Source organism: Mus caroli, unplaced genomic scaffold (genome assembly GCF_978045245.1).
Source record: "Mus caroli unplaced genomic scaffold, Mus_caroli_1 scaffold_1, whole genome shotgun sequence".
In the NCBI taxonomy this organism is placed as follows: domain Eukaryota; kingdom Metazoa; phylum Chordata; class Mammalia; order Rodentia; family Muridae; genus Mus; species Mus caroli.
This window is the reverse complement of record NW_028227256.1, coordinates 89,697,224-89,711,278: the sequence shown is the minus strand read 5'-3', so window position 1 is coordinate 89,711,278 and position 14,055 is coordinate 89,697,224. Positions and strand designations below refer to the sequence as shown.

Sequence of the window (14,055 nt, the reverse complement as noted above, 5' to 3'; positions counted from 1 at the left end):
AAGCTTAGGCAGCACCTTGCTTAGGGCCAGCGTGGTCTCATAGGTGACTTTAAGAGGCTCCCATGAAGCTGCATAGAAAAGCTGGAAAGCCCAGGTTCTGAGCAAGGAAGGAACTTCCTGGCCTGGTTGCCGAGGTGGCTTCAGAGATGGATTCTATAGTGCGGTGGGACCCACAGACCACAGACCACAGTGGTGGGGACACTGTGGGGTAGAGCATAGCAAATGCACTGTGACAGGTGGAGGAAGCCGGGCCTCTGGAACCTGAACAGCCTTGGGAAGCCATATTCTGGGCATCCCCATCACCAGAGCCAGGGCAGGCTGCAGGGATGCCTATCTCTACCCAAGGAGGTTAGCAGAAGGCCTGCTCACAGGTTGCAAGCCCCCATTTCCCCCCGCCAGAGGCTCTGAGCAGCCCCTCTAAGCAGGGCAGTTTTCCTACCCTGCCATCTGCTAACTCTGACTCAATGCTGCTCCCTGGGGATTGAGGCCATCGCAGTGTGGCTGCAGAGATGGCACCGCTAATGACGCTTGCTGGGCTGTCAACCTGTAGGCTGTTTGTAGACTAGAAACTGAACTGCCTCCTCTCACTGGGCCTCCTCTAGGGGCCAAGGGTCGATAGGGGCGGCTCCCTCCTGCCAGTCTGGACTTGCACAACTCTGAGCAGGGAGGCGGCACCGGGTAGGGCACCCACTGGCAGGTGTGGAGGGGTTTGTATGGTGAGACTTTCCAGCCGTGAGGCAGAGCCAGAGACTGCTTCTCTTAGAAGGGTCCAGCTCCTGGCCAGGTGAGCATTAGGTCTTCTCAGAGGGAGGCTGGAAGGATGGCCGGGCAGCCTGAGGGGCTGAGCTGGCCAATTATATGGATGGCCGCTGGAGGAGGGTTGATTTACACTGGTATCTGTGGAATGCAAAGAAGACACTGCCCAGGTCTGACCTGAGGGTGGCTCTTCTCCCAAGCTTCCTGAGCGAGGCCTGGGGTCCACACAGGGTCTGGCAGCCATGAGCTTCTGAGCCATGGGAAGGGAGGCGGGGCAAGGAAGACCCAGTTCACAAAGACACTGTGACTAGCTTTTGGGTTGGGGTGGAGTATGAAGCATGAGGTGCACACCCCCTCTTTCGGGTTAAGCCATTGTGTTTGGGGCCCAAGATTCAGGAAGGAGTAGAGCCTGAGGAGAGTGGTGAGTAGGGCCTCCGCCTCCTCCTCCGACAGCCCCCTGTGATACTCTTAATTGTTAGGTACTGACTCACCCCACTTCAAAGGCCTTGGCCTTGGTTCAGCTATTTAACCTGCTGCGAGAAGCCTGTCACTCTGGAACTCTGCCTGTGGAGAGCTGAGCCCTGCCTGCAGAACTGCTCCTCACCTGGGCAGGTACCTCTTCCTCCGAGCCAGTCTACACAAGCTCGAGAGCGGTCCCCAAGGGCCAGCGGGGCCCTGCTGCCTGCTGCTCGGCTCAGGGATGCCTGGCTCAGAGATGCCTGCTCCCTGTGTCTTTGCTCCAGACATGGCGGATCAGGTGCCTCTGTGGCATCACTACCTGTTGGCCATCCAGTCACGGGAGTCACCCCGTGTCCAGGACTACCAGAGAGCGGAGAATATCTTGCTTACGGTGCTGGAACGCGTCCATGCCTTGGACTCCCGCTTCATTGTTGACTATTCTCGAGACCTGGAGGCCTTCCAGTTTGCCCTACGTTCCTCAGAGGACCCACTGGATGTGGAGGTGCCCCTAGGGGTGGACTCGGAGGCTCTCCTGATCGAAGAGTCAGAAGCCACTGAGCCAGGGGATGGCCTTGCAATCTGTCGCCTGGGTGTCCTCAAGGAGTCATCTGGCCTGGAGCCATGGGTGACTGCTGACATCTTCAGTGTCTCCTCAGAGGACAGAGACAAGTGCTGTGGCCACCTTGTACCCAGTAAAGTCCTATGTGTCCTCAAAGATCTTCTGGTGGCTGCCATTGTACATTGCAAGCACCACAGGCTCATTCCACCAGGTAACAGTGTGGGGGGCGGGGAGGTACTGGACACAAGTGAGCAGCTGTCTGTACATATGTGTGACTGCTGTGTTTGAGTGCTGAGGGTATGGACTGACCCCTGTGGGCTGCATTCAGGTTCCTGGGTATGGATCTTCCCTGTGCATATGAATGAAGTGTGAGTTATCATTGTGTGCATGTGTCGGGGGGGGGGTCTGAAAACTAGGAGACTTACCTCTGGTCTGTGTGCCCCTAGCATCTCTGAGAAAGCAGATCGTGAGTCTCGTGTGACCCATTTCTGCACGGTGGTTTGGGGGAAGACCTTTACACGAGTGTCACTTTATAAATGTGTTAACGTTTAAGTCAAGCCAGCTGTTTTGTTGGCCAGCTCGCTTGCTGAGGCCTCTGGCAGGATTCCAGGAAGTCAGCCTGTTACCTGTTACACCCTGTTGTGGTGCTTGCACCTGTCCCCCTCTTCAGCCTTAGTCACAGTCTATCAGGTTGTGTGTGGATTTGGCCATGCGTCTGTGTCAGGATGCAAACACATCCATGTGAGTGTGTGTGGATGTGAATGGACATGAGTGTGCACGTGAGTACACACACACGTGAGCACAGGTTTCTATATAAACAGGCATGTGTGCGTGCCTGTTTTAAGTTATGGCTGAGTCACTAACTTGATACACTGAGCCCCAAATAGCTCTAGGCTGGGTATTTTCAAATGTGCCAGGGACCCAGCTTCAGTCTCTTGCCAGACATCTTGATCATGTTATCTGGGGTGTCAGATCCCCAGGTGGGTGGCATTCCCAGCATGGTCAGAAGCAGCTAGGTTCTTTACACAAAGATGGCTGGGCAGTGAGACCCTAATAGATGATGCTCATCCTCCTGGATTCAGCATCAGGACATCAGGTTCCTTGGAACTGGAGGCCAAAACTGAATGTCCTGATTTTGGGGGGAGGAGACAGACACAGGATGGTGGCAGATGCTACTTTCTCATGTGTTTATCTTCCCATGTCACCTTCCTGCTATTTGTACTGTGTCATCAGTGAGTGGGGTGGTTGCATCTTCCAGAGGGTAGTAACATGTCTGGGATACCTACTGCATGGAGTCCTGGTCTGGCTGCATGTCCTGGGTCCTGGGAGCCTGTAATAGTGGACTGCTATCTCATGCTTCCTAAGACTCTGGAAAATGGTGTCTAGCCGAACCCACAGCTGGGCACCTACGTTGCAGTCTGGGCTGCAGCATCCAGAAGGCTCTTGGGCTCTTAGACAGACTTCTAACACCAGGAGGGCAGCTTCTAGTGGAAGTCTTTCCCAGACCTGCTGGGCCAGGTGTCCTAGAGCGGAAGACTGACCTTTGGTGGCCAGAGGCTGTCATGAAATGTCTAGTGTCTTGCAGCTCCTCATGCTTCTTATCTGGTTATCCCTTGTACCCTCTAATGCAGCATGTGGCTTGGCATGACCATTTCTGTCTTCTTGCTTGAACTAACACAGCCATTGCCAGCTGGCCCTATCTCCTGCAGGCTCCTTACTTGGCTGAGGCACAGACCCACCTTTTAGAGCAACTAGGAGACTTCTAAGTTGTGGGCCATCAAAGACCATTCAAATCTCTAGCTCTCACTCCACTTGCATGGCCAGGTTGCCTCCTGGCTGAGAAAGGAGACTCCGCAGCATAGGCCCATTCCTGTTGCTGTGGCTGAACTGGGCCCATGGGAAATTCCAGGCATCGCTTCCAACACATCCCTTAAAAGGGAAGCTATTGCTGGTGACAGGGTTCAGCTATCCACTCCCTGGAACCGGTGAGACCAGCCAGGGCTGGCTTAGAGGTGGCCTGGTGAGAACAGGTGTGGCTGGCTGTCTTCCAGGCTGCCATTTCACAGATTAAAAAAAATGTGACTAGAGGAACACATAGGCATTTAGATGCTGATCTAGGAGGGTCCCTCTCCCCCCTCATAGAGAAACTGAGGCTCATTGGATGGAGAATCCCAAAGGTTCCCTAAGAGCTATCCTGAAGATAGTGGGTGCTGGCAGGATACACAAGGAGGCCTGGCTGTTTTCTGCAGACCGTCTTGCAATGGAGACCCCGCTACAAGGCTTGTGTTGGGGGGCTTTTGATCACACCCATCTTCCTGAGTGTTGGTTTTTCTGGCCTATGATACAGACATTCTTCAGTGGACATAGGAAGATAGAGTATTGGGAGAGGAGGTGGGGGATGGTTCCACCCTGAGCCTGTGTGATGGTGTGGGTGTCTCTGTTATCCCCCTCACTATCTCTGCTACTGCTTTGTTTCAAAAGGAAGAGCAACCAGCCATGCCACTCTTGAAATGTTCCCTCTTTGGCAGCCTGGAAATTGAGCCACCCAAGCCTGTATCTCCTCCCAGGACACCAGGGCCTTTCCCAACACAGACAGTTCTCTCCTGTAAACCTTATCTGGACTTTCCCAGGCTTTGCTGCCCAATCCCCTGCCTGTGTGGTATGAGGACCAGCGTGCACTCATGCATGCACAGGGTAGCTCTAGACCTGAGCTGTTAGAGAGGCTCTTAGTGTAGGGGGTGAGGTGGTTACAAGCTGTGATCAGGAGAAATCCAGCCTGGGTCCACTTCTTCTGTCTCTGTTTCTTCTCAGGTGAGCTGGGCTGTTATGTCTTTGTCCTTCCTGACCACAAGTGGCTGGAGGAGGGCTGTGAGTCTGCAGACTCTATAGGCGGCACCATGGCTAAAGCCTATCCTTACCAGAAATCAGTATCTAGGGGTTCAAAGTCCCTGGAATGCATTGCTGTGCCCAAGAGGACCCCACTGGTTTTCATTGAAGACGGAAGAGGTTCAGAGAGAAGCAATGGGATGTCTTTATCACAGTCCTCCAGCAAATGCAGGATCTGAGCTGCCCAGGGTGGTAGGGGTCCGGGCGAGCTTGAGGGAACTCCACCAGCCTAGCTCTTCAAACACCTGCTTTAAGCATGCTGGGACTGGGTCAGCACCATCCAGGCCTAATGCTTTTCTTTGGGACCAGGGCTCTCTCCTAGCTCTATCCAGCATGGGTGGAGCTGGGTTTTTTGTTGTTGTTGGAACATGACCACAAACAAAGGACAGATCCCACAGGTCTAGGAGGTGTGGGCAGTCTGCTCAGGCAACAAGACTGAGGGAGGGGCCTAGCAGAGAGAAGACTCATGAGGGAAGCTGTTGTTACAGAGGATGCTGTGGCCCAGCTCAGTTGGTGGGTTGTGTAATACCTCTGCCTAGATGGTAGGTAGAGGGGAAGAAGATTCAGGGAAGGGCATTAAGACGGCATGTATGGAATCCTAGACCAAGGCAGGGTTAGGCCCAGAAGAGGGGAGCTAGATTAATGGAGGGTTGTTGCAGGTTCACTGAATGCTGCTAACCTGAAGGAAGGGCAGATGCGTCTGTCTCTGCTGGTGTCCAGTGGCTGGAGGAAGATCCGCTTCAACGTTGTGCCTGTGGTGAGGAAGAAGCACCGGGTGCCTGCCTTGGAGGGGGCCCAGTTGAAGCTTGGATTTCCTGAGGGCATCTTGAGAAGAATTACCAGCCTCGGGGTGGACCTGGTACCAGCTAATGCCCAGCACTGGAGGTAGATGGCACTCAGGGACTTTGGGCCCCGAGAGAAGGGGAAACACCTCAAGGCTCCCTGAGCCTCATGTGGGAGGATCTGAGGGGTTCATCCGCTTCTGTCCTGTGGACATGTGTGTCATGCTGAGGTTTCTAGAACCTCTGGAGGAATTCTAGTGTTCAACAGCTCACAGAGAGCTGAAGGGAAGGCATAGCTGGGTCATCTTCTGCACAGGAGGTAGCCAGGAGCACAGAGCTGTTATGAGATATCTAGAGTGTTAGGTGATATCTGGAGGAGGCCCTTCACCAACATCCAGGTAAACACCAGCAGAGAGGTTGACTAAGGTCTCCACATAGTGAGAATGCTCACACCAATGAAAGTAGCTATGAGGTTTGCTAACACCCTTCACTTGGGGTGGCCTTGCCAGCTTACAGAGCCCCTCTCAGAATGTTCCCCAACCTGAGATGTTTCTGTGACTTCCCAGAAGCCTGTGAGTTCAGTGAGTGCTACTTGCTGCCAAATCAGTGTCTGTGGCAGGATGAAGGTACAGAAGCTGAGTCCATTTGAGACTAAACTGGGACTCAGGACCTGGGGCCTATCAAGTCTGATACCATTGACTGGCACATTGACTGGCATATACTTACAGGGTCACAGTGATTCTGCTAGGAGACTTACAAGACACATGCCCTAGGTGCTGCCATCTTAGAAGCAATTTTTCCTCATGAGTGACATGTAGGAAGTTGCCGTGCCATTTCTGAAACTTTAACAGAGCTCTGTGGGCCCCTACCCTGCCTCCTAGTGGACCCATTCAAGCAGAACAGAGCCTGTGCCAAATGTGCTGAGTAACCACGGGCCCACCTAGGCAGGAGAAAGGTAGGGCAGAGCAGAGCTATCTTATAAAGAAGAGAACATGAGCTTCCTGTAGCCTCACCGCTGCCAACCCTTTAGGACCGAGACCTAGGGATTGGAGGTCCTACCCTATTATGGCCCAGCAAGCACAGAAGTGAGAGCCTGTATTAAGCAAGGATCCTATACACATTACTCACCCACTGGCTCCCAAGGGGGTAAGCTTTGGTTTCCCTAATGAGCCTCAGAGTGGAGTCCATACCCCCTGCCAGACTGGGGCCCCACTGATCTCCCCTGTGTAAACAAAGGGTGGGCTGGCTGAGGTCTCCCCTAATCTCTGCTGTCTTCGATGGGGAGTCTGAAACCTGGATGTTCAAGCTAACAAACTGAACCAACTGCTGAGACACAGGGCATGAGGCCACAGAATGGCCACAGGAAGGGTGTGACCCGCATACAGGGCTCAAGAGGCTCTCTTTAGGACTGGGGCGCAGCAGCCACCAGGCCTTTTCTTTCTGGTGGTAAACAGGGTGCTGGGAACTGTGAACCCCAGTCCTGACAGCTGGGTCTGGCTTTCAGGATCTCCACTGGCTACCTGCTCAGTCGCCTGCTTGATGCACTAGGCTCCCTCCCTGGCCACCGCCTGGACAGCCTCTCCATTCTCGACCGCGTAAACCTAGAGAGCTGGCAAGGTGGCAGCCAGAACCATGGCCTAACTTTTGACCACCTGAAGGTATGCATGGTAGCTTACCACCTTGCTCTGATGCTCACATTTGCAACTAGATGGCAGAAGGTAGCAAGCCCCTGGTGTGTTCCTCATGCCAGCTCCCATGATAAGCAGTCATAGGTATTGGGAGGATTCCAGGTTCACCCGGGGATTGGCTCACGAGGGAAGTCTCGTAGCGTAGCACTGAGACATATTGGCCTGCCTTTGGCCCATTCCTAGACAGGCTATGTGGGAGCACCTGCAATCATGAAACATGATTGGGTTGGGCTATGTAAAGCCAGACCTCTCCCCTGCACGAGTCCTACCCACATCTGTGAACAGTCCTGGCCAGATTTCACTATGGACTGGAGCCAGCTGGGTACCCATGGGAGCACTGTCTCTCTTTCTATGCTCTCTGGGACAGAATTCTCAGGCACATCTTTATCCTGCTATGGCTTTGCCCTGTGTTGAGAAGAACAAGAAAGATGCAGGGGTAGGGTTCCGATTATCCCGAGTTCCCAGGACAGTAAGGGGAATCAGATAGGGCTATGAAGTCCTGGGACCCTCGTGGAGCATGTGTTCATGATTGACAGGACCCTCTGCTTGGTCCAGATGTTAGGAGATAGATGAGTTGACTTGACATTGGCTCTAGGGAGACTCCCCTGTGTGAACTTAGGCCATTCACTGCTTTCTCAGACCTCAGTCCAAGGTGGAGATCCAGTTTCCAGGGGTCACTGGTATCTGATACACAGAAAATCCTGATGCCCAAATGAACTGAGAGGAGCTGGAGGAGGAAAAGGGTCAGAGGGCACAGAAATGCAGTTTGCAGTTGGGTAATGGGGTGCGGGGAGGTATCTGGTAAGGGGCTTGGAGCAGAAGGGAGGAGGGATATCTGATGCTCTGCGGTGGGCCCTCTGGTCTGCAGAGAATGAACTCAGTGGAGGGGCATGAAGAAACACCGTAGGGTGGAGGAATTCTCAGATGTGAAGGCCATAGTCCTGAGGGAGTTCTGAAGTTCAGACTAAGGTTCAGCACAGAGTGTGATGAGAAGCCCAGAGGGGAGAGAGAGACAGAGAAGGAGATGGGAGCTTCAGCGGTGGGCAGCTGTAGGAGGGCACTCGGGATGTCAAGGAGGGGCTGGTGGAAGTAAGGCGGTGCAGGGCCGGTGGACTGGCAGGTGGGGGGCGGGAACTGGTCCAGCCACCCATTGACAGGTCCCGCCTTGTGTCCTGCAGACAGTGCTGCTGTGGGCCTCCACGCTATTCCCAGCACCAGAGGACTGGGCTGACCTGCAGGGCTCAGTGTACCGCCAGCTGGTGGTGCTGCTCTGCTGCCTGGCTACCAGGAAGCTGCCCCACTTCCTATACCCGGAGCACAACTTGCTGCAGGATGGTGGCCTGGACCTTGGTGCCATCTACCAACGAGTAGAACACTTCGCCAGCCAGCCCGAAGAGTCCTTACGAATCCATGTCACCCACCTGGGCCCCAGCCGTCCACCACGCATCGACAATGGTGTCAAAGCGCTACTGCAGCTCCCAGCCAGCGACCCTACCTACTGGGCCACCGCCTACTTTGATTTTCTACTAGATAAGGTGGGTGCAGATGTTGCAGGACAGAGTGGACAGAGCCAAGGTCCTCCCTGACCTCTCCCTCCCAGGTGAGGAACCCAGGGATGGCTGGACCTCTGGATGATTTGAGGTCACAGAGACATAAGTGCTACCTTAAGAGAGACCCCATGGGGGTTATACTGCTCTCTGGAATCCAAGGCAGAGTGCCCAAGATTGCCCCTGTGTTCCACAGAATTACCCTAAACCACACAGGACAAATGCCCTGAACCCTACTCCACCTTGGGGCTATGGCCTTCCCTGGACCTCATGGGTTCCATTTCCTAGACTTGGTTGGCATTCTATCGGCCATGACCTTTGGGACCTGGTGTTCTCTGGCCTGACGTTCAGAGCCCATTGCTTCCTGCAAAAGCCGGGACCCACCCCCATCCCAGGCCCAAATACCACCTTCAAGGCACATCTGACATTTTTTGGCCAACTCTTTCTTCTAGCAGCAGTGTCCTGGAGCAGACATTGTGGTACTGGGCATCTCCATTTTATTTTAGGAAGCTCTGCCTGCTGGGGAGCTGAAAACTCTCCACTACCCCATTTCTGGGCCAGATTGAGGGGCCTATGTCAAGCTTTCAGCAGATCTGTGCAGGCAGGGTAGGAGGATGTTGTACATCAGTGGGGTCTCCTTGGGAGTCATGCCTGTGTCGGGGATACATTGTGTGAGGCAGGGCTGGTGGAGGAGGGATGCTGGAGTGGTTCACCTTCATGGATACTGGCCCTGTGGTACCCACAAGTAGGAAATGCTTGAGACAGGCGTAGCCTGGCTGCCTGTGACCCTCTGTCCCTGCCTACTGCAGTTCCAGGTCTTCAACATCCAGGATAAGGACAGAATCTCAGCCATGCAGAACATCTTCCAGAAGACCAAGACCATGGGGAATGAGAACAGCTGAGCTGGGCTGGGAGATCCAGTGTCTACCTGTGGAGCTCCCTGGAACTTTTGGAAAAGGAATGGGGAACAGGGATGTCTCTTTGAGTGACTGGTGGAGGTACTTAGTCCCTAAGGACTCCTGTTCAAGAGATCACTGTGAGAGTCTAAGTATCCTGCCCTGGGGACTTGAGGCAGCTGCCATGTTCCAGACTGAGCTTGGAGTGCATGGGTATCTGCTTCCCAGAAACCCACTGATCCATCCATTTGATAGCCGAACAGGTAGAGCCACGAGACAACACGGGGGCTTGCTCTGCTTATGCTCCACACTACTCCTTGGGGTTGAAATACTATGTGTTCAAGGTTGAACACATTAATGCTCCAGTGTACCCCATGGAGAGGGTCCCCCTACTTTCTGTATCTCTCAGTGCAAATATAGACTCCCAAAACTATGAAAGGCTCATGTGCAAAGGATGGTTTCATTTCAAACCTTCTCCACTCTCGGGTAGAGACTGGACAGCCATCTCTACTCTGCAGAAGAGGGAATTCCATAGCTCCCCTTCCCCCATACCGGTCTTACCTGCTTCTCTGTCACTGGAGGAGTGTTCCCTGTTCCCAGAGTTCTGTGGTTCCCCATACGTACTTATTTAATCTTCTCATTAAAGGCTGTAAGCAGCTTCTCTGGAGTCCAGGTTGCTCGAAGTACCCCAGCTGAGAGACAGTTCTTCCCCATCATCTTTGATTACTTGGTGACATTTACCTCTCGGCTTCAGAACTGCAGACTCCACTCTGCACTCCAGGCTCTGGGGAGGGAACCCAGGGCCCTACATGTGTACAGGGCATGCATTGTCCCAGTGTCTAACAGCTTTTGTCAGAGTACCTACACAATGAGAGCAAGATCTGAGGGCTCTGGAAGTTATAGGACCAGGGCCTGAGCTGCCACCAACATAAAGGAAATGGCATGTTGTCTCAAGTGTGGGACTGAAATAGAGCCAGGCCCACCCTTGCCACCTCCTCGGTGATGAATATAAATCACAATGGCTGCACTTAACAGGATGAGAAGATGTGATCACAGAAAAGGCCAAGAGGACACTTTTTTTTTTGGACAGGGTCTAAGTAGTGGTGGCTGACATGGAACTTGATACTGGCCAGGCTATCCTCAGACTCATAGAGATATCCTTGGCTGCCTCCTGAGTGCAGGGATTAAAGATGTGCACCACCACACGGAACTACATTTTAAAAAAGGATATATTTTATATATTTATTTTGCTTGTACTATTGTGTGTGCACATGTGTGTGTATGTATGTGCATGTGTGTGTGTATGCATGAGAGCCACGACTCATGTGTGGAGGTCAGAGAATAACTTGTAAAAGCCGCTCTTTCCTTCTACCATGTGGGTCAGTCCAAGGATTGAACTCAGGTCATGAGGGGGAACATTTACCTGCTCAGCCATCTCATTAGTACTCAAGGGACTGTTTTGAGATTATTTCTAGTCCACTGCTCTTTAAATAGTCCACCAAAGCACAGCACATGAGGATGCAGGTGCAGAATGCAGCACTTCTTAAAGCTTACCACCGTCACAACCTCAGTAAGAACCAGGTGGACTGCCGTGAGTGTCAGGGCTAAAGGAACATTGCCAAATGGTAATGTGTCACCAAGATGCTGTGCTACACATGCAATCTATGGTAGACTAGGAGGTCAGGGTCTCTGGAACTTTCTCAGTAGGCACCAAAGCATGAGGTAAATCCTCTTTGTTCCCATTAGAAGTGAGGACAAGAAGCAATGTGTCTACTTAGAACAGGACAGTATAAATTCTGATCCCACCCACACTAACTTTCCTGTCCTGGACAACAGACAGACTTTGGGAGACATACAAAATGGTTCTGTGCTGATGGTACCATGCAGATCAGAGCCAGGAAGGCTCGCTGGAGAGTTCTTCCGTTCCTTAACATTTCTACATGACATTATGGTCTATAAATGAGCTAGACTACATTCATAGCTCTTCTGGAACACATGTGGCCTGTTGGCCACAGATTGAACAAGCCTACAGGTATATAAAATGCTCTCATTCCATAGGCCAGTTAGGGAGAAAGCTTTGTACCATCTCAAGGTCTGCCCTTGGCAAAGCTTTTGGGCTCAGAGGCTTAGCACAGGGTGAGACTTTGCCCTACCTGCCTTGGTGCTTGGTGAGACTTCTGGATCGTGAAGACTATGCACCTCACCTAGGAATATCCATTAACTACGTGACTGGGTTAGCTACCACTTTTGAGTGGAACCAGCACACTCCAAGTGTGTTTGCTATAGCAAGTTTGTGTCTTAGGGTGATCATGGTCTCAATGATCTTATGTGGATCCCTGCAAACTCCATCATGGGGGCTGAGGTCCTAAAGCAAGGGAGTGTCAAGCAGAACAAAAAGAGCCCAAGATACCATGTGACCCCTTTCCTACTGTCACTGGCCGATGTGCGTGTTGACAGGGGTGGGAGCTGTTGGTGGCAATGCCACATAGATTTGGAGGGCAATGGAGGCAGACAATCTGGAACCACTCAGGCAGGGCGAGGGAACAGATAAAGTTACAAGAGAGTGACTTGGGCCTCCTTGTCATCACACCTGTCTGGGCCTCTCCCTCACCTCATGCTGGCCTTGGTGACTCCCTGGGGACTTAGAGTCCTGGAAAGCAGCAGTGAGGGATGGTCCTCACAGAAACAGAGATTCAAGAAATAGAATTATTCCTTAATTGTGGAGATAAGAGTCCCATGAGAAACAGATACAGGATAAGAGATTACAGAGGTGAGGGAGGCTCCAGATGGTATACAAGGTGAGTCCTCAGGAAAGCCCAGAAGCTCTGAAGTTAAGTAAGCTCTCCACAGTCCACGAGGACCCACCAGGACATGTGGACACTTGGAGATATGGACATCCCACTCTCAGTACATGATAGAAAAAAGTCAACAAGTGCGCAGAGGACTGGAAGACCCATCCCCAGCCAGCCCGAGTGCTGTCTGGAGAAGCCCACTCTCATCGACAGGATCAGGTGTTAGGGCATTTACACATGTCGGCGGAGGTGTTTCCCTAAATGGTCTCGATTGTGTGAATAAAAAAGGCAGAAGCCAATTGCTGGGTGAAGGAAAAAGGATGGGACATCAAAGCAACAGGAGGAAGAGAGAGGGATGCAGAGAGAAAGGGGATTTGGACCAGGCTGTGGAGCAGGTAGGAAGCTACAGACATATAGGTCTTGGGGGCACCTATACTTTCTAGCCTCCACTGAGGGCGGAGGCCAAGGAAGATAGAAGGAGCTAGTTGCTAAGATCAACCTGACCTACATAAGGAGACCCTTCCTCAAATGGAAGGGGAAAAGGAAGGGAGGGAGGGGAGGAGGGGAGGAGAGAGGGAGGGAAGGAGACTCAGGCATACTGAAAAAAAAAATCTTTTAGTTTTCTCATAAAGAAAGTTTCCATCCCCGAGTACTGGGGTTGTTGAATTTTACCAAACACATAAGGGTAAGAAAATAGCTCTAGTTCTTCCAATACTTTATCAGAAAATAAAGGAGAAATAATACTCAGTATCAAAGGATGGAGGAGCTGTGAGCGCCATGCTGATGGCACACTGCCATAGAAAGGAACTACAGAAAACCTGCTACTGACGCCAGTCATAAGATGAACACACACATATGCACACACACGCACACACTAATAACAACTACATACACATTAATCACTTTCTCTAACACTGAAGTTCTCCTAACCATTTAGTTTGGCACTGGGTTTGTGTTGTCACTGAGGTAAGAAAGCAAGGTGATGAGAAGCGAACGGATTGGGAAAGACACGAAACTGTCATCACTCATAGGCAACTTGGTTAAGGCTTAGAAAATCCAAAGAAATCACTAGAACTGTGAACCTAGCCAGGCTGGTAGACAGAAGACTAGTATAAAAACATATTAAAAGGAAACAGTTAGGAATGAGAAAAGTCAAATATCATTTATAATATCAAAAAAACATCAACCCCCTAGTAACAAATACAATGAAAGGTATACACAAGACCTCTACAGTGAAAATATGAAACATTGCTTAGAGAAATTTAAAAGCATCTAAATGAATGCTCATAAAATCAAATGTATAATATTTCTAAGATTCCTACTGCCCTTAACCTGATAGTTGGAAAATTCCAATCAAAAATTCAGAAAGCTATTCTGTAGAAGTGAACAAAACAAGCCCAAAAATTCATGGACATTCAAAGGTTTTAGAATTTTAAAAAGTCTCTCTTCTCCCCCTCCCACATATTCAGACTTACTGGTGGCTGCAAATTTTGAGTTAATGCAGATTGACTTATGATCAAAAGAGCAGCCAGAGTAGAACAGACACCAGAACCCAACCCACACATATCAATGATCTTTGCCAAGTTGGCAGGTCAATAGGATGGAGAAAGCAAAGTTTGTTTAACAAGCATATTGTTAGGACAACTGGGTACTGTTATTAATAAAATACACTTTGCCCCATGTCTATTCA

At 51.3% G+C, this 14,055-nt stretch overlaps 1 protein-coding gene across 1 annotated transcript; it reads left to right on the top strand.

The window, feature by feature from the left end:
• Positions 1 to 672: 672 nt before the first annotated feature.
• Mab21l4 (mab-21 like 4) lies at positions 673 to 10,592 on the top strand. Its single transcript, XM_021171425.3, has 6 exons — positions 673 to 784; positions 1,236 to 1,985; positions 5,320 to 5,545; positions 6,947 to 7,100; positions 8,309 to 8,665; positions 9,487 to 10,592. The coding sequence occupies exons 2-6, from the start codon at positions 1,457 to 1,459 to the stop codon at positions 9,577 to 9,579; spliced, it is 1,359 nt and encodes a 452-aa protein (XP_021027084.1). The 5' UTR covers positions 673 to 784; positions 1,236 to 1,456; the 3' UTR covers positions 9,580 to 10,592.
• The last annotated feature ends 3,463 nt before the right edge of the window (positions 10,593 to 14,055 follow it).

Coding starts and splice junctions, on each gene's coding strand:
- Mab21l4 (XM_021171425.3), top strand. CDS start 1,457: ATGCCTGGCTCAGAGATGCCTGCTCCCTGTGTCTTTGCTCCAGACATG. Junction 1,986..5,319: donor CCACAGGCTCATTCCACCAG/GTAACAGTGTGG, acceptor GGGTTGTTGCAG/GTTCACTGAATGCTGCTAAC. Junction 7,101..8,308: donor TAACTTTTGACCACCTGAAG/GTATGCATGGTA, acceptor TGTGTCCTGCAG/ACAGTGCTGCTGTGGGCCTC.